Below are 27857 nucleotides of genomic sequence, written 5' to 3'. Positions count from 1 at the left end.
TGCGAGATCTTTTTGAAGTTCTTCACAATCTGCTTTGGTCTTAACTATCTTGAGTAGTTTAGTATCATCTTCAAACTTTGCCACCTCACTGTTTATCCCTTTCTCCAGATCATTTATGAATAAATTGAATAGGATTGGTCCTAGAACTGACCCTTGGGGAACACCACTAGTTACCCCTCTCCATTCTGAGAATTTACTATTAATTCCTACCCTTTGTTCCCTGTCTTTTAACCAGTTCTCAGTTCATGAAAAGACCTTCCCTTTTATCCCATGACAGCTTAATTTACGTAAGAGCCTTTGGTGAGGGACCTTGTCAAAGGCTTTCTGGAAATCTAAGTACACTATGTCCACTGGATCCCCCTTGTCCACATGTTTGTTGACCCCTTCAAAGAACTCTAATAGATTAGTAACATAGCTGGGCCTATGTTTTCTAGCGTGTATTACTTTGCATTTATCAACGTTGAATCTCATCTGCCATTTTGTTGCCCGGTCACCCACTTTAATGAGATCCCTTTGCAAGTTTTCGCAGTCTGCTTTGGACTTAGCTATCTTGAGTAGTTTTGTATCGTCTGCAAATTTTGCCACCTCACTGTTTACCCCTTTTCTCAAATCATTTATGAATATGTTGAGCAGTGCTGGTCCCAGGACAGACCTATGGGGGACACCAGTATTTACCTCTCTCCATTCTGAAAACTGACCATTTATTCCTACCCTTTGTTTGCTATCTTTTAACCAGTTATTGATCCACAAGAGGACCTTCTCTCTTATACCATGACACTTACTTTGCTTAAGAGTCTTTGGTGAGGGACCTTGTCAAAGTCTTTCTGAAAATCTATGTATGCTATATCCGCTGGATTGTCCTTGTGCACATGCTCATTGACCTCTTCAAAGAATTCTAGTAGATTAGGAGGTCATGATTTCACTTTAGAAAAATCATGTTGACTCTTATCTAACAAATTATGTTCATCTGTGTGTCTGAAAATTCTATTCTTTACTATAGAATTTAATCAATTTGCCTAGTACTGAAGTTAGGCTTACTTGCCTGTAATTGCTTGGATTGCTTCTGGTGCCTTTTTTAAAAATTGGTGTCACATTAGCTATCCTCCAATCATCTGGTACAGAAGCTGATTTAAATGATAGGTTACAGACTACAGTCAGTAGTTCTGCAATTTCACATTTGAGTTCCTTCAGAACTCTTGGGTGATACCATCTGATCCTGGTGACTTATTACTGTTTCATTTATCAATTTGTTCCAAAACGTCCTCTAATGACACCTTGGTTTGGGACAGTTCCTCAGATTTGTCACCTAAAAAGAATGGTTCAGGTTTGGGAATCTCCCTCACATCCTCAGCTGTGAAGACCGATGCAAAGAATTCATTTCGCTTCTCCGCAATGGCCTTATCTTCCTTGAGTGCTCCTTTAGCATCTTGATGTCCAGTGGTCCCACTGGTTCTTTAGCAGGCTTCCTGCTTCTGATGTATTTAAAAAAAAATTGCTGTTAATTTTTGACTCTTTGGCTAGCCGTTCTTTCAATTCCTTTTTTGGCCTTCCTAATTATATTTTTACGCTTCCCTTTCCAGAATCTATGTTCCTTTCTATTTTCCTCAGTAGGATTTAACTTCCACTTTTTAACAGATGTCTTTTTTTGCCTCTAACTGCTTCCTTTACTTTGTTGTTTAGGCACGGTGACACTTTTTTGGTCCTCTTACTATGTTTTTTAATTTGAAGTATACATTTAAATTGAGCCTCTGTTATGATGTCTTTAAAAAGTTTCCATGCAGCTTGCTGGGATTTCACTTTTGAAGAGTCAGAGCCAGGACAGATCTCTCAGTGGGAAGATACCTAAGGAGTATATGCTATTGGAAATACAGAGCTGCACAAGTTTGTAAGGATGGAGGAGAGAACATTGTAAATAAATTGCACACAGGGTGTTTGGCCAGAAGTAGGTCTTTGAGTGGTGTGTGGCTAGAAAAGAGGCAAGAGCGGGGTGATTCCCAGTCACAATCACCTTCCAAAGCCAAGCCTGGGAGCTTACATTCATAACTTTACTAGACAATAACAATCATGGTCTTAATAAAGACACTGGATTTATGGCTTATTACAACAATCTGTAACTCACTATGTCCGATGACTGAGGTGTTAACTGGCCACTTTACCTGGAATGGGCTCTTACAATATGTGGTAACTACTTATGCTAAATACTCTGTGCCACCTGATATTTATCTGTGACACTCTGACTATGACTGCACTACAAAGTTAAGTTGACTTAAGTTAGGTCGGCGATCATCCACTGGTTTAATTAAACCACTTTTGCATGTCCACATAACGATCCTTGTGTTGGCAGAGTGCATCCACAGTTGGTGCTCTTGCATTGACAGAGAGAGCAGTGCACTGTGGATAGCTATCCCACTGTGCAGCTCCCTACCATCTGCTGCTGGGTGCTCTGGGAACGGATCACAGTGAATCGTGGGGTTGGGCTCAGCATCCCATGATGCGGTTTTCTTCATCCCATCATTCCATGGGCTTCCTGCTACGTTTTGCGCCACTTTTCAACAGCCTCTGTAAACTGTGCATCTGCCATTTGTCTGAAAGCATGGATCCTGCACTGCTCTCCAGTCTTGTGATGAGCATTACAAACACGGTACGGCTGATCCTGCAGTATTTCATGAGCTGTGAATCTGATAATGACACTGTGGTGTCTGCCCTGCTGCATGCCACAGAAAGAAACAATTCAAGCTTGCTGTTGGTATTTATGGGCCAGCTACACATGGTGAACCATTGATATTGGTCTTGGGAGACAAGCACTGAGTGGTGGGGTCGCATCATGATGCAGCTTTGGGATGACGAGTAGTGGCTGCAGACCTTTCAGATGCTCAAAGCCACTTTCCTAACTGTGTGCAGAGCTTGCCCTCCAGGGCAAGGACACCAAAATGACAATTGCCCTCACAGCAGAGAAGCAAGTGGCGATTGCTGTGTGGAAGCTGGCAACTCCAGACTGCTACTGATCAGTTGTTAATCAGTTTGGAGGTGGGAAGTCCATTGTGAGCGTTGCAGTGATGCAGGTGTGCAGGGCCATTAATTGCCTCCTGTTACAAAGGACTGTAACTCTGGCCAATGTGTTCGAAATAGCTTTGAGGCAATGGGATTCCCTAACTGTGGCGGGGCAACAGATGGCGTGCATATCCCCATTTTGGCCTCAGACCACCTTGCAATGGAATGCATCAACAGAAAGGGCTACTTTTCTAGGGTACTGCAAGCGCTGGTGGATCACCAAGGTTGTTTCACCGCATCAGTGCAGGGAGGTCAGGGGAGGTGCATGGTACATGGATCTTCAGGAACACTGGCCTGCTTAGAAAGCTGTAAGCAGGGACTTTCTTTCCAGACCAGAAGATTGTAATTGGGGAAATGGAAATGCCAATTGTGATCTGGGAGACCTAGTCTACCCCTTGTTCCCCTGGCTCACAAAGCCGTACACCGGAAACCTTGACCGTGGCAAGGAGTGCTTCAACACCAGACTTAGCAGATGCAGAATGACTGTTGAATGTGCCTTTGGCAGATTAAAGTGTTGCTGGCAGTATTGGCAGGTTAGACCTCAGTGAAGGAAAATATTCCCATGGTCATAGCAGCCTGCTGTGCTGCGCATAACATTTGTGAAACTAGGGGGAAAGTTTCCCTAGAGGGTAGAGGCTTGAGGTGTATTGGCTGGAAGCTGCTTTTGAGCAGCCACATACCAGGGCTGTTAGAGGGGCTTAACAGGCGGCTGTTCAAATCAGGAAGGCTTTGAAGGAGAATTTTGACAATGAGCCCCAGTAATATGACTTTTTGTAATGAATTGAGCCAGGCATTGCTTTCTTGCACTGTAATATGAGCCTTATAATGATTGCTGTGTGTGCATTAATTTTACTTTGCAGATGCAGTGATTGCTATTATGTATGAATTTCAGCAGCAACCACCATGTGTAGTAGACCAATAAAGATTCGTTTTCTTTGTATAAGTACATTTTTATTTAACAGCTATACAAACATTTCTGTTACCTACAAGGGGCATGACAATGAAGAGCACTTTTTACAATGAGGATTTCACAGCTGGGTGTATGTCCAGCTATCACTGTGAAATATGTTCCTGGGTGGAGTGCATGGGGTACTGCGACGGACCAGGAACACGCGAAGAATGGGTGTGTTGGGAATGTTTGGGGAAGGCATAGAAGGTGTTTCTGTTTGGGTTGCAGGGGGAGACAAGCATGGATGTGTTCTGCCTGCAGCACAATCAGGGACCTCAGCAAGTCCAGTTGGCCCTCAAGCAGCTGTATCATCCACTCCTGTCCCTGTTTCCTTTCCTGGCTATCCATTCTCAATTTTTCATTTACAGCCTCTGTCAATGCTCTCTGCTCGCTATCAGCAGCATCAGACAATTGCAGCACCTCCCTGACCATTTCTCCCTTACTCATACTGGTTCGTCTCCTTATCAGACAGTGCCGCTCAGCTGGTGGGCAGGAATAGACCCTCAAGGCCACATCTGAAGAAGCTAAAGAAACAATAAACAGAGGCACTATTATGAGTGCACTCACAGCCTTCATTCCTTTCAAGTTACACACACTACTTTCTCGTTTTCCCATAGCAGGCCCACAGCACAGCGAGAGCCCTAACCATGGTGAGTTTGGCACAGGGGGAAAGAGGCAAGATGGGACAAAAGGCAGGTGGGTTTCAGAGGGGGATAACTACAAACGCCTAGGGACACTATTCTGAGTACTGGCACCATTTTCCAAAGGCAGGAGTGATAGAAGCTGATATCTCACTCCTCAGGGTAACCAGGGATGCAAGGGTGCAGCTTCTGCATGTGTGCAGCTGCAGGCTGACTCTGTATGCAGCTCGCCTTGTGCTGCTTTGGTGCCTATAGAAGTAATTGCCAGTTAGCATAGCAAAGTTACTTACTGTGGGGGAAGAAATAAGGCAGCCTTCCCAAGGAACCTTTGTTAGAGGATTGCAGAGTACCTCCACAAAAGTTTCCTAGAGATCAGTACGGAGAATTCCTGGCATATCCCAGTGTGCATCAGCAAACTTCTGTCGTGTCTCCTCTGTCTAGGTGCACAGGGAAATGAGAAGCAGATGCAAATAGTGCTACTGTTGGTTATTTCTATCCCTCTTCTACCATTTGAAAAAAAAATATAGCTGTACCTCATTTCTTCCTATAGTATCAAAGCACAATGAGTATTTACTGGAGCTCCCCTCTCCTGCATCAGGTGTGCCAGAGTGCTGGGGCTACCTAGACCCCCCTGGAGTTAAAAGCAGTCCTGGCTTGCCACACCCCCAGACATCTCTACTACCTTTCCCCCATCCTCCTCCAACTCCACTTCCTTGTCCACCACTTCATCCTCGGGATTCACTCTTCTGCTTCCAGCCTCCCCAAAGTATCCACAAGGGTCTTGGTGGTAGAGGTGAGGTTGCTGCTGAGGATGGCATGCAGCTCCTGGTAGAAGTGGCATTTCTTTGGCAATGCACTAGATTGGTGATTAGTCTCAGCCTCTTGATCTTTGCACGGCTCTGCTGCATGTCCCTCTCATACCCCTTAAGCTCCATGCCACAAGTAATTTGCCCATAGGTATCAAAGTTCCTATGGCTGGAGCAGAGGTGCGACTGCTCAGCCTCCTCTCCCCAGAGATCCGACAACTCTAGTGTACTCCAGGCGGGAGTGTGTTTGCTGCAGGTACCCACCATGGTCAGCTGGGAAGATGGTATGTGAGCTATCTACACCAAGCAAACAGGAAGAGGAATTTCAAAAATTCCGGGGCTATACAGGGGGAGGGATGCATGCTTGTGTACCTGGCTGCAGGGCAGCGGAGTTCAAACCAGAGCGGTCATGATGGGCATTGTGGGACACTACCTGGAGGCCACTTAGGGTGACATAAGCAATGCAGTGTCTACACTAACATTATGTCGCTCTAACTTCGTCGCAAAAAGCTCTATGCTTCTCGTCCAGGTGCTTTTATTATGTCAGCGTAGCAGGGGAGTTGGCAGGTGGAGCATTGCAGTGTCTTCACCTCCACTGTTTTGTTGACGAAAGCTGACTTTTGTAGACAAAACTGTATAGTGTAGACATGGCTTCTTAGAACTTTCCCAGAGTTGAAGATGAGCTCTGTGTAAGCTCTTAAAGCTTCTCTTTCACCAGCAGAAGTTGGTCCAATAATGTTACTTCACCCATCTTGCCTGTCGAATAAATACTCTACAGTTACAATGTAATTACGCTTTGCTTATGCTAACTTCCACTGATTCATATAACTAGAAGCTTAACTACACAAGTGAAATATTAATCCGGAGCATTTATATTTTACACATCCAATTTTAGAACTCAAGCATATTAACTGAATAATAAATCATGTAATAACCTTACAACTCTAGGAACAAATCACAGTTAGCTATGGGAAATAATAAGCTGTAATTGGCCAGTGTATAAATTCACTGACAATGTTAAACAGGTGACTCAATTCTCCATCCATGAATGTTTCTCTTTTTCCCTTTGCCTGCCACAGTCTCCAGACCTTATGTCTTGATGGGAATTTCCTCACATCTTTGCCAGAAGAGCTGGGAAACCTGCAGCAGCTCTGCTCCCTCGGGCTTTCCTTCAACAACTTCAGTGAGGTGCCAGTGGTCTGTGAGAAACTCACTGCCTTGGACAAACTGGCCATGGCAGGGAACCAGCTGGAAACCCTGAACCTTGGAGTGTTGAACAGGATGAGCCACATCAGATATGTGGATCTTAGGTAGGTGCACTCTAGGTGCTTTGACATACATCAGCCAGAGTGCTTCTCAACCCCACTTCCAGCAAAGGAAGCTGTATAAATGCTATCGCATGTCTTAGGAGGCGTCCTGGGTGGTTGTGTTCTTATTGGTATTTTCACAGCTTGGGAAATTCCACTTTGGAGGGTATTTCAGAGAAAGGCAGGCTAATTGTGCTGTGGCTGAGGTCACTGAGCACTGACCAGTCCTCTGCTGTTCAGTGCTGCTACTCTGCCACTCCTTAGTAGGGAACTCACCAGCTCGCCTGGCCTTGCCTCACTTGCTTCTCTGGAGATGAGACAGTTACTGATTTCTAGCCTGAACATTCCTTCAGCAATGGTCTGCTTCATCCTTAGAAAGACATAGTGAGACTTCTGATCAGTTAAGAGACATGAAAATCTTATAGCTGAATTAACATGTATAGCAAGTGCCTTCCCAGGTTCCTGTGTGACCGTGCACAATACAGCTCTCTGTCCCAGAACCAGACCTTTCATCTGTTAGCCTCTGGAAGCTGCCCTCAGCATCTCCTGACTGTTAAAGGTGCTCAGAAACTGAGTAGAGCCAATACTTAATGCAACAATGAATAGTGGGTGAACAGACGTTGGGACTGTACTGTCTGTACTCCTCCCAGAAAATCCCCCTTCACCAGGACCCTTCCTCTACCTCACTCACCCCTCCACTCCTCTATCATGAGTTTGGTCTCCAGATTGCCCCATGTCCCTCCTTTTGTTTCCCACTTCTCTCTCCTGCCAGCATCTCACTCTGTCCCCCACCCCCCCAAAAACAGTTCAATGTCCTTATCGCTGATCCTTTATCTTTTATCTCTGAGTGTTTAGGCTGAACCACCTGAGGAGATTATCTGTTGACAGCCTGGAGGGGAACAAATCTGTGACCCACATGGATTTGCGAGACAATCAGCTGACTGACCTGGATCTGAGCTTCCTTGGCTGTCTGGAGCAGCTGCACTGTGAGCGGAATCAGCTGAGGGAACTGACTCTGAGTGGCTTCTCCCTTCGGGCCCTCTATGCCAACACCAACTGTATGTCCATTGTATCTCCTTCGCCTGCCTGCTCCCTCCCCAGACTCAGGGAGAGCCCTCCTGTCACCCCCACACAGAAACATAGCTGCTCTAAACACAGGTTGGCGGCTCCCTAGAGTTCAGCTTTACTCTTAATATCCTGTGGAGCAGTGGCCACTTTAAAGATGGAAACAGTAGCAGCCCAAGGGATTATCCCACAGAAGCTTGTTCTGCTCCTTTGCTCCATCCAGAAAGGGCCTCTTCTCTTGGTATTAGTATTGTTGATGGTGTAGTATTTTATTTACTTGTACGCCTCTACCCCAATATAACGCTGTCCTCAGGAGCAACAAAATCTTACTGCGTTATAGGTGATCCACCGGAGTGCGCAGCCCCGCCCCCCAGAGCACTGCTTTACCACCTTATATCCAAATTCGTGTTATATAGGGTTGCATTATATCGGGGTAGAGGTGTAATATCCAATCAGATCAACAACTCATTTTACAAAGTGGTTCGCAGATAGAATAAGAGACTAACTCTTCCCTAAAGAGCCTGCCGTCTCGGGTAAGATTATCCAACCAAGTATGTGCAACAAACAGAAGGAGAAGGAGGCTAAAAGTTAACAGTCATGGGAACGTGGCTTCATGGGCACATGCCCATATTCTGGTTTTTAAAGTTATAAAACAGCAGGTGCAGTTTTTAGGATCTTAATGATAGCTGTAATCCCTACTGGACACTTGTCTATCCATTATTTCTTGCTGCCAGGAATACCTTGATCAGTAACAACAACAACGAGTCCTTGTGGCACCTCAGAGACTAACAAATTTATTTGGGCATAAGCTTTCGTGGGCTAGAACCCACTTCATCAGATGCATGGAGTGGAAAATACAGGAGCAGGTATAAATGCATGAAAAGATGTGAGTTGCCTTACCAAGTGTGAGGTCAATCTAACTAGACAAATCAATTAACAGCAGGATATCAAGGGGGGGGGGGGGAATGACTTTTTGAAGTGATAATGAGAATGGCCCATTTCAGACAGTTGACAAGAAGGTGTGAGTAACATTAGGGGGAAATTAGTATTGGGGAAATTAGGTTTATGTTTTGTAATGACCCAACCACTCCCAGTCTTTATTCAGGCCTAATCTGATGGTATCCAGTTTGCAAATTAATTCCAGTTCTGCAGTTTCACATTGGAGTGTTTTTCTGAAGCTTTTTTTGTTGAAGAATTGCCACTTTTAGGTCTGTTGTTGAGTGACCAGGGAGATTGAAGTGTTCTCCTACTGGTTTTTGAATGTTATGATTCCTGATGTCAGATTTGTGTCCATTTTATTCTTTTGCGTAGAGACTGTCCGGTTTGCCTAATGTACATGGCAGAGGGGCATTGCTGGCGCATGATGGCATATATCACATTAGTAGATGTGCCAGTGAACAAGCCCTTGATGGTGTGGTTGATGTGATTAGGTCCTATGATAGTGTCCATTGAATAGCTATGTGGACAGAGTTGGCACCGGGGTTTGTAGCAGAGTTTGGTGTTTTTGTTGTGTGGTGTATAGTTGCTGGTGAGTATTTGCTTCAGGTTGGGGAGCTGTCTGTAAGTGAGGATTGGCCTGTCCTCCAGAGTCTGAGAGAGTGAGGGATCACCCTTCAGGATAGGTTGTAGATTCTTGATGATGCACTGGAAAGGTTTTAGTTGGGGGCTGCAGGTGATGGCTAGTGGCGTTCTGTTACTTTCTTTGTTGGGCCTGTCTTGTAGTAGGTGACTTCTGGGTACCCACCTGGTGAAATGAAGAAACCGATTGACAGAGCCCTACTGTGTCAGTGCTGGGGGGGATCCACCTGCAGCCCCACTCTCAGAAGTGACCTTAATGGCTGCAATCCTGCCATGGCCTCACCAAGCCGTGGTTACCACTGCAACACCCTCATAAAGTGACTCCTGTGCACGATACGTTGCCATTGTAACAAGGCAGCTTCCTGAGGCACCAATGCCTGCACCATGATTTGAATCTCACCTGCAGCACTACATTTTCTAGCATTGTGTTTCAGTACTGAGATGGAGAGAATAATGTGAAAAATGTAAATCAAATTATAAGAGCTTCTTGTGGACTTTTGTTACTATCTATGGACGTGCTTAACTGTCCTTAAGCATCTCTCTCTATATATACAAAAAATGTAGCTTTTGGGAATTAGCTTTTCAATTTTTTAGTTAGGCTGTGCCTCACTTATCTAGGCTGATGAGCCTTCCACTGAGTACAGCCTCCTGCAGCAAAGTGAACTTTCCTGACTGGTAGAATTTACTGACACTTCTCTCTAGTTCATCATGCTTTTCCCAGGGAGAAGAAGAAATGGAAGTGCATTTCTGTAGCATCTTTTAAATAAGAGTTACAAATGGAAGGATGTCTGTGCAGATTCTCGCTTTAGTCTGTGACATTGTTTTTTAACGTACTGATGTTGGGTTGTAGCAAGAATGATCATTTTTGATTTGCCATGTTCACTAGCTTTCCAGAGCAATCCTGCCTCTGGTGCTTTGATTAAATGGTACATGCCCTCACGTTATTCTCATTTTGCTGCAGTTCCTGAAAGAGTGAGAACGGTTCTCTTGCTGCCCTGTGTGCTGCGCTGCATCATACTAGAGAAAAGAATCCTATAACCACTGCAGTAGAAATAATAATCTTTTGGAATACCGTTTTAGAGAAATATGTAGTTCTGATACCTGAGGAGAGAAGAACTGCAGCCTGGCTCTTCATACCATGGGCTTTTCCTATCTGCAGATGCAACAAATGTCTGTCTGGGCACTAGAGATTTTCCAGCCTTATCTGGTCATCCTGAAGGGTTGGCACTTGATATCTACCCTAGTATATTTCTGGGAAACAGTGTTTGTGTCTCTGTTGTTCCCCTTCTAGCAGTCTGGACTCATTACTGTTTGCTTTATTTGATCAGGTCTGATGACTATAAATGTTTATCCTGTCCCTAGTCTGCTGACCTGCCTAGAAATCTCCCGGTAAGTGACAACACACAAAAGGATACAAAGTGAAATCCTGGGGGGCCTGGACCATTTCCTGCAGATTCTCTGGAATCCAAGTCCTGGGCCGCGTGTATTGAGTGACACAGGCACTCTCCCTAGGCTTCTTGGGAAATTACAAGGAGAAACTTGATCATTCTCAAATCTATGTTTTGCATGGATCTATCAAAGGTCTTTGTATAGTGACTTCCACTGTTGCATGGGATCCGTCTCTTCAAAGCCTTCTGCTCTTCTGTCTCTGAAAGGATGCTCAGCTGGATTTTTCTGTCCTGTTCATTTTAAATGCCACTTTGTCATTTCAGGCCTCTTCCATCCCCAAAACTTGCCTTTGGAAGAGAAATCTTTGTTCCTTAGAGCTCAGCCCTATAGCATGCCCTTCCCCCATGTGCATGTTGGCTTTCATGGGAATTCTACCACAGTTCAAGGGGTCAACATAAATGCCAATGCCTGAGTTTTCATGCCTCAGAAGCTCTGTTCATGTAGGAGGTAAATATGCTTCTGGAGTTAAACACAGCAATGACTGGATTTGGCTTGTCTGTATGGGAAAGTTTTGTCAGTATGCTGGTGTAATTAAACCAGTATGGAAACTACTATAACTGCCTATCGGGGATTTCTCTTCCAGAACGAGAGTGGGGTTTTTCTGTTTACTTTAAACCTCTTCCAAAGCAATATTAACTATACTGCAAAAAGGCATTCTGGTATTGGAGTAAGTGTGTCCACATGAAGAGTTATACCGGTATAACTACAGAGAATTCTTTCCTGGGTGCTGGCTGGTGAGTCTTGCCCACATGCTCAGGGTTCAACTGATCGCCATATTTGGGGTCGGGAAGGAATTTTCCTCCGGGGCAGATTGGCAGAGGCCCTGGAGGTTTTTCGCCTTCCCCTGCAGCGTGGGGCATGGGTCACTTTCTGGGGGATTCTCTGCAGCTTGAGGTCTTCAAACCACAATTTGAAGACTTCAATAACTCAGACATAGGTTAGGGGTTTGTTATAGAAGTGGATGGGTAGGGTTCTGTGGCCAGCATTGTGCAGGAGGTCAGACTAGATGATCATAATGGTCCCTTCTGACCTTAAAGTCTGTGAGTCTATGAACTGTATCAATTTAATTCATACCATAGCTTTACCTGTATACCCTTCCTATGTAGACAAGCCCTTAGTCCCATTTCTTGATGGTGTTGGGAGCTTTCAGTTCATCAGATGATTTCTCTAAGTTCATGAAGCAAATTCCGTAATGTCCAAATGTTCTTCTTCCTGCCTTCTAGAGGAAATGGGAGGGATATAGTTCTTCTTTGAGTGATAGTCTGTATACATATTCAACAGTTGGTGTTTGCTTGTCCAGTATGCACATGTCTCAACTTTCTATTCAGCAGCATCCATGAGGGTGATACATGCTTCCTTCACATCCCCATTTGTTCCAGGAAGAATATAGAAGATGGAGCTATCCAACCACACCCAGTTCCTTCTTACTGCTTGTGGCATGGGTCAGAGCAGCTCACCTTTGGAGCAAACGTACCTGTTTCCCATTGTGCATAGTTCTTATAGTTGGCAGTTAGTAATAGTGTTAGGTTTTTACTTTTTCCAAACTTCCAAACTTCAGCGAAGAAAGGACTTCTCCTTCACTGAAAGTTTGGTACTGATTGCCTGCCTGGGAGACCACAAGTCCTCAGACTTTAAGAGCTGCCCCTCATATAAGGCCATTATCTCCTGAACGACGATCATGCAAGGGGTCTGTTCCACTTCAGCAAGGAACACGTTTCAGACCATTGCAAAATCTTTATGCCCTTCTCAAAGCGACCCCGCAGTTGAGGGAGTCCCACCTAAGGGCCTTCCTGATGGAGCAGTCTCTGCGCCGAGACTCTGATCCTGGCTGCCAGACATTGAGACTCTCAGGGGACTGGAGGTCATCAAACTCAGTGCTGGTGGCCTCTTCAAAACCTCCCAAGGTATCCTTAAAATCCTCCTCATCTTCTAGGAAGCACCTCTAGGGATTTACCTGGACTTTTGATATGGCCCTCCCCGCTGATGCTGTCCCAGTTCCGGGAACCAACAATGTCAGCACTGTTGCCTCCATGATTCTCAAGGCCAGCTAGATCGGTACCTTCAGCACCAACTGGGAGGGCACACACTTTCACAGAAGAAAACTACTTCTCATCCTCATTCACATAGCACAAGAACCAGGGTCAGCCAATGCAATTAATAGGCAGCAGGTTTAAAACAAACATAAGGAAGTACTTCTTCACACACCGCCTAGTCAACCTGTGGAATTCATTGCCAGGGGATGTTGTGAAGGCCTCAAGTATAACTGGGTTCTAAAAAAAATTAGATAAGTTCATGGAGGATAGGTCCATCATGGCACTCATGCTCAGGGTGTCCCTGACCTCCAACTGCCAAAATCTGGGAGTGGATGACAGGATGGATCATTTGATAATTGCCCTGTTCTGTTTGTTTCCCTCCAAAGCGTCTGGCACAAGCCACTGTCAGAAGACAGGATACTGGGCTAGGTGGACCATAGGTCTGACCCAGGCATGAGTACAGTACTAACCCTGAGTATAGTACTAACCCCACCCAGAGTTCAGAACCACAGACAGCAGCAGCCTTCTCCCATGCTACAACCACAAAACCCAGAGTAGCTGATACCAGCTAATTTGTCTTAGAATCATAGAATATCAGGGTTGGAAGGGACCTCAGGTCGTCATCTACTCCAATGCCCTGCTCAAAACAGGGCCAATCCCCAGACAAATATTTACCCTAGTTCCCTAAGTGGCCCCCCTTAAGGATTGAACTCACAACCCTGGGTTTAGCAGGCCAATGCTCAAACCACTGAGCTCAATCACTGGACGAGTCGCTTATACCACACCAAGTGATGGTCATTACAGAAGACCATAAATCATCCAGGACTTGATGAGGCATATACCAGCAACTAAAGAGATTCCCACCAAAGAAGTACATGGCACACTGCACAGGCTGCTCAATATATTACATATATCGGTACCATGTTGCGTAGCAATCATGATAAACAAGGACCTACTAGATCCTGCAAAGACCCTGTGACAGACTCCAGCATCATTAGCACCAACCTCAAATTAGGCTGATAGTATCAGGTGCTGTCCTGTTCATACCTGGTACAGAGATCACTAGTAGTGATTGTTTCAAATGAGAGAATGTGCCATGGCTACCAGAATTTGGTTGCAAGTGTAAGGAGCCTAGACTTTCTTGGTAGGAAATTGTACTCAACCTTGAGCCACCAAATAAGGATATTGAACTGTCAAGCAATCATAGCAAAATATGACTGCCTTGGCTGGTGTTTCCGTGGAATGTTTTATTGACAACTGGTGCAGGAGTTCAGAAGTGAGTTCTAAGCCATCCTGACGGGCAGTTGGTTGCCAAGACCGCTCTACAGGCAGCATTGGACGTTGTGGACATGGTCCTCAGGGCCATGGCAACAGTGGTTATAATGTGCCATTCCTCACAGGGGACACATGACCATAGGCTTAAAAGGAGCATCCATGACTTTTGAGAGAGCCAAGTAAAGATCCCACATAGGGAGTGGATCCCTAAATGATAGACAGTCTAGAGACGCCCCTTAGGAATCCGTTTGCCATTGAGTATGCAAATACTGATTGATCACTTGGTGGATGGATGACTGATATGGCAGTCAAATGAACTCTCAGCAAGAGACCTGTTTCAGCTAGTATAGTTATTCTCACATAGCCTGGAAATACGGTGCTGGTGGGTCCAATTGGAGAGTCTCATCCACTTAGAGAGGGACTGTGCTGTAGTCTCTCTTTGCCTAGGCTCCTCATTACTGACTCCAATGAGAACTACTGCTTGAGAGTCATTAGCTGTGGAATATGTACACAGGCTACCACTCAAAGAAGAAAAGAGGCTACTTACCTGTAAAGTAATTGAGGTTCTTTGAGATGTGTAGTCTGTATATGTATTTCATCACCCACCTGCCATCCTTGCTGCTTCAGAGTCTTCACAAACCACTAAAGATGGCAAAGGAACTGAATGTAGTTGGGTGAGTCTGCCCTTTATACTCTCACTAGAATGCACAAGGATATGAAGAGTACATACGCCACCCCAACCAACACTGCTAACTAGAAAGTTTTCTAATGCATGAGCACTGGGCATGCAAAGACCAACTGTGGCATATGAAGACATGCTACACCTTTAAGAACATCAGTATTGTACGTGTAACTAACCTCTTTGCACTTCATATTAAGTGTTCCCCTTCCCAGGGAAGGGGTAAATACTTTGTTTGAAAAGTGCTTTGAGTATGTCAGTTGCTATATGAGGTCTGGGTGCGGTTACGGCTGAACGTTTATTTGTAAAATTTCAAGTAGTCAGATAACCCTGTGTTTCCCCCCTTAGCCAGATTGTCTCAGAAGAGGGGGAATTGGTTACTGAGAGGTCTAATCTAATCGTTGCCTCAGTTTCTTAGGGTTTATGGCAAGTTTAGCTCCATAGACTTTGCCCTGTTCTAATTGTTTCACATCTAGGCTGCAAAGTTCTCAAGTTACACCTCCCCTCACCCCATGCTATCAGAACAACATTCTCTCATTTTGTTGATTTATACTTTCCCTTAGTATAGAGTCAGCTGAGAAAATTAGAAAATAGATTTGGAAAGGCTAAATTGGTGAGATTGAGACCTATGGTTCATGGCTATAGCTCCTTGATAGAAATAGTCTGCCTGGATTTTCATGAACATAAAGTAGAACCTGATGCCAGTCTGAGTTTAGGATTGATTAGGCCTCTGGATAAGAGGAGTGAGAGCAAAAGTTTCTTCTGAGGATGCTTCCTGAAACACAGAGGCTTTCCTATGTTGGTGCTCTGAGAGAGAGTGCAAGTTGCAGTTCCTCGGCTGAATTCTCTTCTGTTGGACAACTCTGTTCAGCCCCTTTCTCATATCTTGTGGGCAGAGGTAAAGCACAGTTCTTCTTTTGAAAGAGAAGAGAGCAGTGAAGAGAGTGAAGCATCTCGTAACAGAACAGACTAGCATGAAAGGAAAATGAACATTTCCCAGACTAGAAGCCCCTTTAAACCAGCTTGGTGTGACTAGGTGACTGGCTGCCTTTCAGCTCTGGGTCACTAGTTCAAAATTCGGTGAGTAGGAGTTGAAAGCTGTTACTAATGGCTGTTTATTGGACCATGACGTAAAAATCCAGGGAAGGGAGATATCTTAGCCCAGGCCCCAGTGGGCAGGTTACCTTCTTGTTCAGTGCTAATTTGCTCCTTGTTGTCAGGTCTCAGCAGAGAGACCAAAGACTGAATGGGCCATAGAATCTGGCCTCTCCTGTCACTCTGGCTCTGGGGTGAAGTCCATCAACATGCAAGCATAGGGAAGCTTGCCCTGCTCCTGCCACAGCTGTGGATAAAACATCATGCCATGAATCAGCACTCTTTGCCAGCCCTACACTCACTGGTTTTGTTTTAAATGAGTTTGAATGAGAACTGGTGTGTGTGACTGATTCTACACTGTTGTTTCTTTTTCTTTGGGTTTGTCTCTTGTGCTGTTTTATATTTGGGAATCACTAGAGTGTTCCAGCAAAATCTCCATGTGATGGGTTATAGGTTCAGTAGAATTCTGGTATCTTGCTGTCCCTCCTCCTCTTATGCTTTCCATTTCCTTTTCCCAGTAACCAGCTGCTGTGTATCCCTGACTGGGCCTGTGAAGCAAAGAAACTTGAGGTTTTGGATATGAGCTACAATCTCCTCACAGAGCTTCCATCAAGGTAATAGCAAACCCCCTTCTTGGCCAAAGGTGGGACTCCCTCCAGGATGTGTGTATTGGGGAAAAAGAGTGATAGTACTCTTCTATACACCTCTCCTCCACCCCAGCAATGTTTCACTTGCTTGTGATGCCAATATGTGGTGCCACGCTGTCTGGACTGTGCATATGTTCAAAACATTCATAGATTTTTAAGGTCATAAGGGATTGTTATAATCATCTCATTTGACCTCCTGAATAACACAGGGCAGAGAATTTCATCCAGCGATTCCTGCATCTACCCCAACAATTTGTGTTTGAACTAGAGGGTATATTGTAGAAAGATAATCCAAGCTTGATTTAAAGGCTTCAAGTGCCGGAGAATCTACCACATCCCGTGAGTAGATTCCAACTGCTGATTATCCTCAACAATAAAATGTATGCCTTCTTTCCGGTTTGAATTTTGCCGATTTCAACTTCCAGCTGTTGGATCTTGTTGTACCTTTATCAGATAACTTAAAAAAGCCATGTAATATCAGGAACTTCTCCCAGTGTAGGTTATTTTAGACTGTTGCCTCTTTTCTATAAATTACTCTTAATTCTTTTTTTCCCTCCAACTAATTAAGAGACCGAATGGCTAGGCAGCAGTTCTGCAGAAAAGGACCTAGGGGTTATCATGGACAAGAAGCTGGATATGAGTCAACAGTGTGCCCTTGTTGCCAAGGAGGCTAATGGCATTTGGGGCTGTATAAGAAGGGGCATTGCCAGCAGATGGAGGGACGTGATCATTCCCCTCTGTTCAACATTGATGAGGCCTCATCTGGAGTACTGTAACTCCTCACTTAAAGTCATCCTGGTTAACTTTGTTTCATTGTTACATTGCTGATCAATTAGGGAACATGCTCGTTTAAAGTTGTGCAACGCCCCCTTCTAATGTTGTTTGGCAGCCATTGTCCATTGCTTGCAGGAAGAGCAGCCGTTGGAGCTAGCTGGTGGGTGGTTGGAACCAGGGTGGACTATCAGCTCCCTGCTCCCCTAAGTTCCCTGTGCAGCAGTTGCCCAGCAGGCTATCAGTTGCCAGGCAGTTCAGCTGTCCCTCCTCCCACTGCCATGTGCTGCTCCTGCCCTTTGCCTTGGAGCTGCTCCCCAAGACTCCTGCTTGCTGTGGGGGCAGGGGGAGGAAGATGAGGGCTAATGTCAGGGTGTCCCCCTCCCTTCTGCTCCTGCACCCCGCTTACCCCATCTTCCATAGAGCAAGGGGGACACATGACAGAGGGAGCTTCCAAGCAGCTGCAACTGCAGTCTGGTCTCAGCTTGCTGATCTAATCAACAAGGCAGTGTACTTCTGACCCCACTGTTCATACTTAAAGGGAAATGCGCATCTCTCTCTCTCTCTCTCTCTCTCTCTCTCTCACACACACACACACACACACACACACACACACACACACACACACAGTGTGTGTCTCAGTCTGTCTGCCCTCCCTCCTTTCCTGCTGCCTTGTACAGCAGAATGTGAGAGTTAGCCCTTGAGGGCTCAGCCAATTGCTAGTTCATCATTTAGCAGTTAAGGCAGTGGTCCCCAACATGGTGCCCGTGGGTGGCCATGGCGCCCGCCGGGGCATTTATGTGCGCCCGCCTAGTGCGCAGCAGGGGAAAGAAGCTGCGGCCCCGTGCCTGCCGGGGACAGAAAACTCCGGGGCTGCCGGCACGGTGTTCTCTGTTCCCAGCAGGTGTGGAGCCCACCTAGTGCCCAGCAGGGGAGAGAAGCTGTGGCTCCGCACTAGCCGGGGCTGCAGGGTTGCAGGCTATGGGCGCCAGTGTTCTCTGTCCCTGGTAGGCGCAGGGCCCACCTAGTGCCCAGCAGAGGAGAGAAGCCGGGGCCCTGCACCTCCTGGGGACAGATTACTCCAGGGCTGCGGGCGCCCATGTTCTCTGTCCTCACGGCTTCTGCCCGGCTTCTCTCTTCTCTCTGAATTCATATATTATGTAATATAAAATATTATGTTTTTCATATTATTTAATGTAGAAATACAAAATAAGCCTTGAAAAATTGTTGGCGCCCGCCACACTCTTCTGAAAACATGAATGTGCTACTGGCTACAAAAAGGTTGGGGGCCACTGAGTTAAGGCATTCCCTGGAAATATCCCACCATCTGACTCCTCCACCTCAACAAAGCTTCACAATCATCATCACTGTGTACCAGTATTAAATTGTTTCAATAAAACTGTGTGTGTGTGTGTGTGTGTGTGTGTGTGTGTGTGTGTGTGTGTGTGTGTGTGTGTGTGTGTGTGTGTGTGTGTGTGTGTGTGTGTGTGTGTGTGTGTGTGTGTGTGTGTACACTGTCCAGTTGTGGGGTTTTGGGCTCCACACTACAAGAAGGATGTGGAAAAATTGGAAAGAGTCCAGCGGAGGGCAACAAAAATGATTAGGGGGCTGGAGCACATGGCTTATGAGGAGAGGTTGAGGGATCTGGATTGTTTAGTCTACAGAAGAGAAGAATGAGGGGGGATTTGATAGCTGCTTTCAACTACTTGAAAGGGGGTTCCAAAGAGGATGGATCTGGACTATTCTCAGTTGAAGCAGATGACAGAACAAGGAGTAATGGTCTCAAGTTGCGGTGGGGGAGGTTTAGGTTGGATAGTAGGAAAAACTTATTCACTAGGAGGGTGGGGAAACACTGGAACAGGTTACCTAGGGAGATGGTGGAATCTCCTTCCTTAGAGGTTTTTAAGGTCAGGCTTGACAAAGCCCTGGCTGTGATGATTTAATTGGGGATTGGTCTTGCTTTGAGCAGGAGGTTGGACTAGATGACCTCCTGAGGTCCCTTCCAACCCTGATATTCTATGAAGTATGGTCACACATGCTGTTCTTGGCTCCTCAGGCTTGCCACTATCTCATTGGGGTTCAAAATCAGTCACAAGCAAAATTAAGTGGGAGAAAATATTTAAACATAAAAAAACAAATGATAATTGGGAATTATTTAAGAATGGTTTGTTAGATGCCTAAGCCCCACATTGTTCAGTCACAAAAGAAGGCTACTTCAGTTAAAAAAAACCCCAATAACAATACATCCTGGCAAAGAGGGGAGGTGAAAGAGGAAATTTTAAAAAATGGAAAAGCAGAGAAGCTGATAGCAATGAGTACAAATCAGCAGTTAGGAAATACAGACAATTGATAAGGGAAGCTAAAGGTATCAATGAAAAAAAATCTTTGGCCAGTAAGAAGGCATTCTTTAAATATGTCAGGAACAAATTAAATCCTACCAGTGATAGAGGTCTAATACTAGGCAGAATTGTAAAACTATCAGCTAGATGCAGAAAAAGCAGAGGTATTAAATATATATAGGTGTTCTATATTTGAAAAGAAGCAGGATGATGTGTTCTCATATTTCAAAGTGATGATGAAATAGATTCTGTTTTATCAGTATCTGGGGAGGATGTTAACTACCAGCTGTTAAAGTTAAATATTTTTATATCTGCAGGGCTAGATGTATTGAACCTATGAATATTAAAAGAATTGTCCTAGGAGCACTCTGAACAGTTTGGCTTGATTTTTAACAAATCTTGGAACACCGAAGAAGCGAAAGCTAATGTTGTGTCGATATTTAAAAAGAGTAAACAAGATAACTCCGAAAATTTTTGATTGGCTGGTTAACCTAATGATGAACCTGGGCAAAATCATGGAAAGGCTGATATGAGATACAGTCAGTAAAGAATTAAATTGTGGTGTCCTAATTAATGCCAGTCAACATGGTCTTATGAAAAATAGTTCTTGTCAAACAAACTTGATACCATTTTTTATCAGACTATAAGTTTGACAGACAAAGGTAATTGTGTTGACATAATATACTTATTGTAAGGCATTTGAATCATGACGTTCTGATTTAAAAAAAACCCCACTATACAAAATCATATTAAATGTATTAAAAACTGGTAAACAGATACAGAGAAAAAGTAATTATAAATGCGGAATCATCATCCAGTGGAGGTGTGTCTAGTGGCATCCCTCAGGTATCTATTCTCAGCCCAGTGATGTTCAAAAAACGTTATCAGTGATCTGGAAGAAAATATGAAATCATTGGTGGTAAAGTTTGCAGATGACATTAAAAGTGATAGAGTGGTAAATAATGATAGGGATAGGTTAATTGTATGTGCCAGCCTGGACTGCTTGATATGAAGGGCTCTTTTGAAGAATGTATTTTAACACAGCCATTGGTATAGTCCTGCACTTCATAACAAGGGCTGTTGGTCACATTTATAAGATGGAGGACTGTATCTGGAAGAACAGAGATTCTGGAAAGAAATTACTGGGACATGATAACGAGTTGAATGTGAGCTTCTGGTGCAATCCAATAACTAAGAGTGAATTAAATCCTTGGCAGGAAGCAGTGGGGGGACATTACTGGATACTGTATCCAGTTCTGGAGTCCATACTTTAAAAAGTATATTGACAAATTGAAAAGGCTTCAGAAAAGAGTTACAAGAATGATTTGAGGTCTGGAAAATATGACACCTAGCCAGAGACTAAAGAAAAGCTCAATCTATTTAGAGAGACAGGGAGGGTGAGATAACAGAAGTTGGTCCAATCAAAGATATTACCTCACCCACCTTGTGTGTCTAATATTCTGGGACCAACATGCCTACAACACTACCTCAATCTATGTAGCTTATTGAAGATTAGGTTAAGAGGTGACTTGATCGCTATATGTATTTCCCTACAGGGGTAAAATATTTCTGATAGTCAACAGCCCTTTAGTTTGGCAGAAAAAGTTATAACAAGATCCAGTGGCTGGAAACTGAGGCTAGGCAAATTCAGAATAGAAATAGTGTGCAAATTTTTAACAGAGGGAAATTAACAGAAACAACTAACCAAGGGATATGATCGATTTTCCATCACTTGAAGTCTTTAAATCAATATTGGATGTCTTTCTAAAAGATGCACCTTAGCTCAAACAGAAGTTACGGGGCTAGAATTTTGGGATGACAGTCTATGGCCTGTACCATGCAGAAGGTCAGAGCAGTTGATCATAATGGTCTTTTCTGTCCTCCAAATCTGTGTATGTTTTTTGGGGGAAGAGCTGCTTTAAGTTATAGGCATAGTGAATGCATGGCAAGGGCCAGTGTGCCCAGAGCCATGTGATGATGATAGTATCTCAACTTTCATTTCAATTCCAATTATACTTAATTCAGCCCAAGGTACTTAAGGAACTGGCTGAAGCATGCTCAGTACCATTAGCAGTTATCTTTAAGAACTCCCGAAGGATGAATGAGGTCCCAAAAGACTGGAGAAGGGCTAACACAGAACCTATCTTTAAAAAAAGGAACAAAGATGACCTGGGGAATTATAGACCAGTCAGCCTAACTTTAATACCTGGAAACATACTGGAACAAATTATTAAACAATCAGTTTCTAAGTATCTGGAAGATAATGAGGTTATAAGAAATAGTCAGCATGGTTTTCTCAAGAGCAAATCATGCCAAACCAACTGTATTTCCTTCTGTGACGCAGTTACTTCTTAAGTGGATGGGAGGGGGAAGCACGAAGCAGTAGATGTGATATATCTTGATTTTTAGTAAGTCTTTTGACACAGTGCCACATGACAATCTTATGTTAACTAGATGAAATTACTATAAGGTTGGTGTACAACTGCTTGAAAAACTGTACTTGCAGAGTTGTTATCAATGGTTCACTATTAAATTGGAAGGGTGTATCTAGTGGGGTCCTGCAGGAGTCTGTCCTGGGTCTGGTACTATTCAATATTTGCATTAATGACCTGGATGATGGACTGGAGATTAGGCATATAAAATTTGCAGATGACACCAAGCTGGGACAGGTTACAAGCACGTGGGAGGGCAGGACTGGAATTCTAAACAGTCATGACAAATAGGAGAATTTGGTCTGAATTCAACAAGATGATATTCAGTAAAGACAAGCGCAAAGTACTTAGGAAGGGAAATCAAATGCACAACTACAAAGTGGGGGTAGTTCTTCTGGAAAGGATCTGGGATATATAGTGGATCACAGATTGAATATGAGTCAATAATGTGATGCAGTTGCAAACGGCTAACATCATTTTGGGATGTGTGGTATGTAAGACAGGAGGTAATTGTCCAGCTTTACTTGTCACTGGTAAGGCCTCAGCTGTAGTACTGTGTTCGGCCATGGGCACCACACTTTAGGAAAGATGTGGACAAATTGGAGAGAGTCCAGTGGAGAGCATCAGAAATGGTAAATGGTTTAGAAAACCTGACCTATGGGGAAAGCTTAAAAAAAACTGGGCAGGTTAATGTAAGAAAAGAAGACTTAGTGGGGACCTGACAATAGTCTTCAAATATTTTAAGGGCTGTTATAAAGAGGACTGTGATCAATTGTTCTCCATGACCACTGGAGAAAGGACAAGAAGTAATGGCTTAATCTGCAGCATTGGAAATTTAGGTTAGAGATTAGGAAAAACTTCTAACTAAAATGGTAGTTAAGGTCTGGAACAGGCTTCCAAGGGAGGTTTTGGAATCCTCATTGTAAGTTTTTAAAAACAGGTTGGACAAACACATATCAGAGATGATCTGAGTTTACTTGTTTCTGACACAGCACAGGAGGCTGGACTTAATGATTGCTTGAGGTGCCTTCCATCCCTACGTTTCTATAATTCTATACTTCTGGTCCTCATAGTGGCAACGAAATACTTGGGTCATATTTTCAAGGTTTACTGATGCAGTAACATGTGTCTCGGTATGCAGAGGGCTTGAAACAATAGTTCTGAGATGGAGGACCAGCAGCCTCTAGAGCAGAGGTGTGACCCGTGGGACTGTCCTGCCTGGCCATTGAGCTCCCAGCCGAGGAGGCTAGCCCCCAGCCCTTCCCCCACTGTCGCCCTCCTCCGCCACTGCGTGCTCCTGCTGAGCAGTGTGGCAGCGTGTCTGGCTCCAGCTGAGCGGCACGGCTGCCAGACATGCTGCCCTGAATGGCATGGTAAGGGGGCTGGGGCCAGGGGGTTGGATAAGGGGCGGGGGATCCCAGGGGGCAGTCAGGGGACAGGGAGCAGGGGGCAGTTGGATGGGGAGGTCGGGAATGGGGGGGGTTGGATAGGCGTGGGAGTCCCGGGGGGGTGTCCTGTCAGAGGGAGGGGGTGTAGATAGGGGTCAGGGGATGGGAAACAGTGGGGTTGGATAGGGGGTGGGGTTCCAGGGGCGGTTAGGGGTGGAGGGGACTCGGGGGGGCAGTTAGGGGACAAGGAACGGGGGGGGTTGGATGGGTCGGGGGTTCTCAGGGGGGCAGTCAGGGATCAGGAAGTGGGAGGGGTCGGATGGGGGCGGGGTGAGGCTGTTTGGGGAGGCACAGCCTTCCCTACCTGGCCCTCCATACAATTTTGCATCTCCAGTGTGGCCCTTGGGCCAAAAAGTTTGCCCACCCCTGCTCTAGAGCCAGGGAATAAGTGCTGGAGCAGACCAGGCTCCTGAAACCCTGAGGGTACTGCACTCCTGTCACTGCTCAGGGAAGAGGGCCACCATCTGCAGTACAGGGCAAGGGCCTCCAGACTCTTCTGAGTAGATGAAAGCAGGAATAGGCCACTAATGACTGCTGCTGGCTCCTTCTGGAAGCCAGAGGAGAAGGTGCCCCACCCCAGAGCAGGTGCTGTATGAGGAGAATTGGATGTTACACCTTCATCCTTGGAGCAGGGAAAAAATGATGCTGGTAACTCCTCAGCACCATTCACTGGTGATTCCCAAATAAGCTTTCACCTGCAGTGGCTTTCAGAGCTCCACAGTATGATGATCTCTTCCTTTCCTACATGTTGTCATGAAATAGATGCCAGCGTCAGCGCTGTTAACTGAATTATCTCACTGAAATTAATGGGGCAGTTTACACCTGTTTGTTATTTTGGGCTGTCTGCAGACTCAGGTGGACATCACTGTAGTGGTTACACTCAGCTCAACTTTCTGAAATTATCTTTGCAGTCATTAGGGTTAGAGACTTGGGTTGTTTTTTAAAGAAAAGCTGAGGTTCTGGAGAACATGATGGCAGCCTCAAAACCACACTGGTTTGTTGATCCAGCGCAGTTCGAGCCCAGAATCCCTTAGTCAGCATTGAGAATAGTCCTTTCTGTCAGGAGGAGGAGGTCACTAAATTCTAGTCCATCCTTTGCTGTTCCATTACTCCTTCATCCTATACTGTGAAGTATGCTCAACAGTGTATCTATATACACGTGCCTACAACACAAATCAGCGCTCTCCAGATACGTGTACAGTAGCTTGGATAGAATTGCAGGGGCACTCAGGTACATGTGTGTACACAAAGGTAGGGGCTTGCCCGATCACACATGCCTTTCACTCTTTGCATTGTTTAAAATTCACTGACCCAGGCAATGTAATGTTCTTAAGCCCTAATTTTGTTTAATAACAGGATTAAAGACCAGGATTTTTCTGCTGTGGGGCTCTGAAAGAAGAGTGAGCCAAACTAATTCAATAAGCTCTCTGTCCTCCTAGGACCCTGAGTAATTTGAGTCTTCGGAAGTTGATGGTGGGACACAACCATGTGCAGAGCCTTCCACCTCTGCTGGAACACATTCCCCTGGAGGTGCTGGACCTCCAGCATAACCTGATCACTAAACTCCCGGAGATGTTCTTCTTCAAGGCTCTGAAGTAAGTGACAGCAGAACACATTTTATTAGGATAGAATCTTTTACCTAACTCTGGTGAAAGATCAGGTTCCTCTGGTTGTCTCACCTTTGGAGCTGTAAAGGGTTATAATGCTGCGTGCGTGACTGACCGTGCCAGGTTCTGGGGCTTAACTGCCTGTTGAGTAAGAGGTAATAGGACAGATTCGTGTTTTATGAGGTAGTAATCCAGGTGCCAAGGGGAGAAATCATCCAGCTGACTGCTGAGGGAATCAGGTTTCTGTGTAATAGCAGGAAAGGTGAGTGTAGTCTAACTCACCAGCCCACCAAGGAAGTTGCCTGTAGTTATTGTTGTTTCTCTACCACGGTTCATATGCACATAGGAACACAAAATTCCTGCCCTGAGGAGTTTTCATTCTTTGACACCAGTAAGTTTTTGAGGTACAAAGGAGAAAGTAGACAGGCACTTGGATACCACTGTGATAGGTGCAGTATAAAGTGTTAAGGGTAGAGAAGAGAGATCACCGGAATGGAATAATCCTAAATAAAAGAAAACACAAGCTTTGTACTCCCAAGTGACTGTGAGAGCCTCCTGAACTCAGCTTTTTTCTACCCATTCCCTGTGTTATCTCTCAACTTAGCTTGCAAACTCTTCAGGGCAGGGACTTCCTTTTTGTTGCAAAGCACTATGTGCATCTCCAGTGCCATATAGCTAGTCATGTTTAGAGTCAGATTTTTAAGGCTTCTGTCACTGTCATATGTGGTGAAGTTGTTTGGCTGGGATGGAACCTAATGTCTCTTAATCCGTTGTTGTTAGTCTCAGGTACCTGAATGTATCTGCCAACAGCCTGGAGTCCTTGCCATCTGTTTGCCCTGGGGAAGAGAGTCTCAGCGTGCTGCAGCTACTTTACTTGACCAATAATAACCTCACAGATCTGTGCATCCCTGACCTGGTGGGACACCCAAACTTACGGGTCCTGCACCTGGCAAACAACCAGCTGCAAACCTTCCCTGCGAGGTAAATGCACACAAAAGGTGGGGAAAGGAATTTCTCAGCTTACAGGGCTAGAATCACTCAACTCAGCTGGTTTAGAGTGAGTGGGTTTCCTTCTCTCATTGGGAACTGGTAGGAGATTATCAATGTCATGGTGAGATGCTGTGCCTCTGATATGTGACTCAAGATTCACTTCTTCCCAAGCATCCATCAGTATCCCTCAGGATAGTGCTGGCTGCTGTGGTTCCCATACTTCTAGTACATGCCGATCGTGGTGGAGGTGGGGGTGTATGGCTGGCTGAGCCTGGGGTGGCTGCATCACTAACAGCAGTGGGCAGTGTACTTTACAGCAGCTGTTGATGTGAAGGCTGTTGAATCATACAGTTCATACAGTCATAGATTTTCAGGCCGGAAGGCCATTCTGATCATTTAGTCTGACATCCTACATACCTCAGGCCATATAATTTTATCCATTGATTCCTACATTAAGTTCATAATTTGTGGTTGAGCTAGAGCATCTCTCTTAGAAAGGTACCCACTTTTAATTTAAAGACTTCAGGTGACTGAGAATCCACCACATCCTTTGGTAAGTTGTTTTGATGGTTAATGACCCTCACTTAAAAAAAAAAAGTGCCTTATATCAAGTCTGAGTCTGTTTAGAGTCAACTTCCAGCCATTGGATTTCATAATGCATTTGTCTGTTAAAAAGCCATATAGCGTCAGAAATTTTACCCCCTGTAAGTACTTCTAGACAGTGATCAAATCACTTCTTAACCTCCTGTTCAATAAACTAAATAGATTGACCTCAGATCATTTGGTTGGCTCTTCTCGGAACCCTTTCCAGTTTTTGAATATCCTTTTTGAAGTGTGAACATCAGAACTGGACACACTATCCCAATAATGGTCTCACTAGTGCTGTAAGCAGAGGGGATACTACCTCCCTACTTCTTCTTGGTATTCGCTGCCTATACAGCCAAGGATCAAGTTTCCCCTCTTACCCACAGCATTGGAATTGGCATCTTCTGTTCAGGTGGTTATCTACCATGACCCTTAAATCCTTTTCAGAGTTACTACTTTCCAGAAAAGAGTTCCCCATCCTGTAAGTGTGACTTGTGTTCTTTGTTGGTGTATGACCTTGCATTTGTTGTATTTGGACAACATGCACTTCAATAAGCCCAGTGTACCAAGTGATCCAGGTCGATCTCCAGAACTGACTCGTCCTTGTTACTCTTTACTATTCCACCAATTTTGTGTCATCTGCAAACTCTACTATAAGTGAGTCTTTATTTTCTTCATTGGTAACGGTATTGAATAGTATTGGGCCATCAACAGACCCTGCAGGACCCAACTGGAAAAGCCCCTATTGGATGATGATTCCCCATTTAGATTTATTTTTGGTGATTTATCAGTTAGCCAGTTTTTAATGAATTTAATCTGTTGATGTATGTGTTGTATACCATGTCTTACAGAAGTCTAAGTGTATTATGTCAACACATTTATCTATGTTATCCAAACTTGTAGTCTCATAAAAAAACTGTATCTAGATTGTTTGACAAGGCCTATGTTCATAAAACCATGTCGACTGGCATTAATTATGCTACTATCATTTAATTCCTTATTGATTGTATCCTATATCGGCCTTTCCATGATTTTGCCTAGGGTCAGTGTCAAGCTAATTAAGCTATTGTTTCATGCCATTTATCCTTATTAAATAAAACATTAGCTTGT

The 27857-nt window shown here is 44.7% G+C and overlaps 2 protein-coding genes across 5 annotated transcripts in view; one reads left to right on the top strand and one right to left on the bottom strand.

Annotated features, from left to right (window-relative positions):
* Window positions 1-27857, bottom strand: part of IST1 (IST1 factor associated with ESCRT-III) — a 578781-nt gene that overhangs the window by 277270 nt on the left and 273654 nt on the right. The window lies entirely within an intron of this gene.
* PHLPP2 (PH domain and leucine rich repeat protein phosphatase 2) overlaps window positions 1-27857 on the top strand; it is a 147197-nt gene that overhangs the window by 89856 nt on the left and 29484 nt on the right. For 3 of the 4 annotated variants that reach the window (XM_050922906.1, XM_050922903.1, XM_050922904.1), the window contains exons 8-13: window positions 6527-6757; window positions 7610-7812; window positions 10726-10786; window positions 16447-16542; window positions 25005-25160; window positions 25953-26153. In XM_050922906.1, the coding sequence (XP_050778863.1) occupies window positions 6527-6757; window positions 7610-7812; window positions 10726-10786; window positions 16447-16542; window positions 25005-25160; window positions 25953-26153 (948 nt within the window). The remainder of the gene's footprint in view (window positions 1-6526; window positions 6758-7609; window positions 7813-10725; window positions 10787-16446; window positions 16543-25004; window positions 25161-25952; window positions 26154-27857) is intronic. The other variant, XM_050922905.1, reaches the window with a different exon arrangement.

Source organism: Gopherus flavomarginatus, chromosome 14 (assembly GCF_025201925.1).
Source record: "Gopherus flavomarginatus isolate rGopFla2 chromosome 14, rGopFla2.mat.asm, whole genome shotgun sequence".
NCBI lineage: Eukaryota > Metazoa > Chordata > Testudines > Testudinidae > Gopherus > Gopherus flavomarginatus.
Note: the sequence above shows the minus strand (reverse complement) of the source record. Positions and strands in the feature narration are given on the sequence as shown.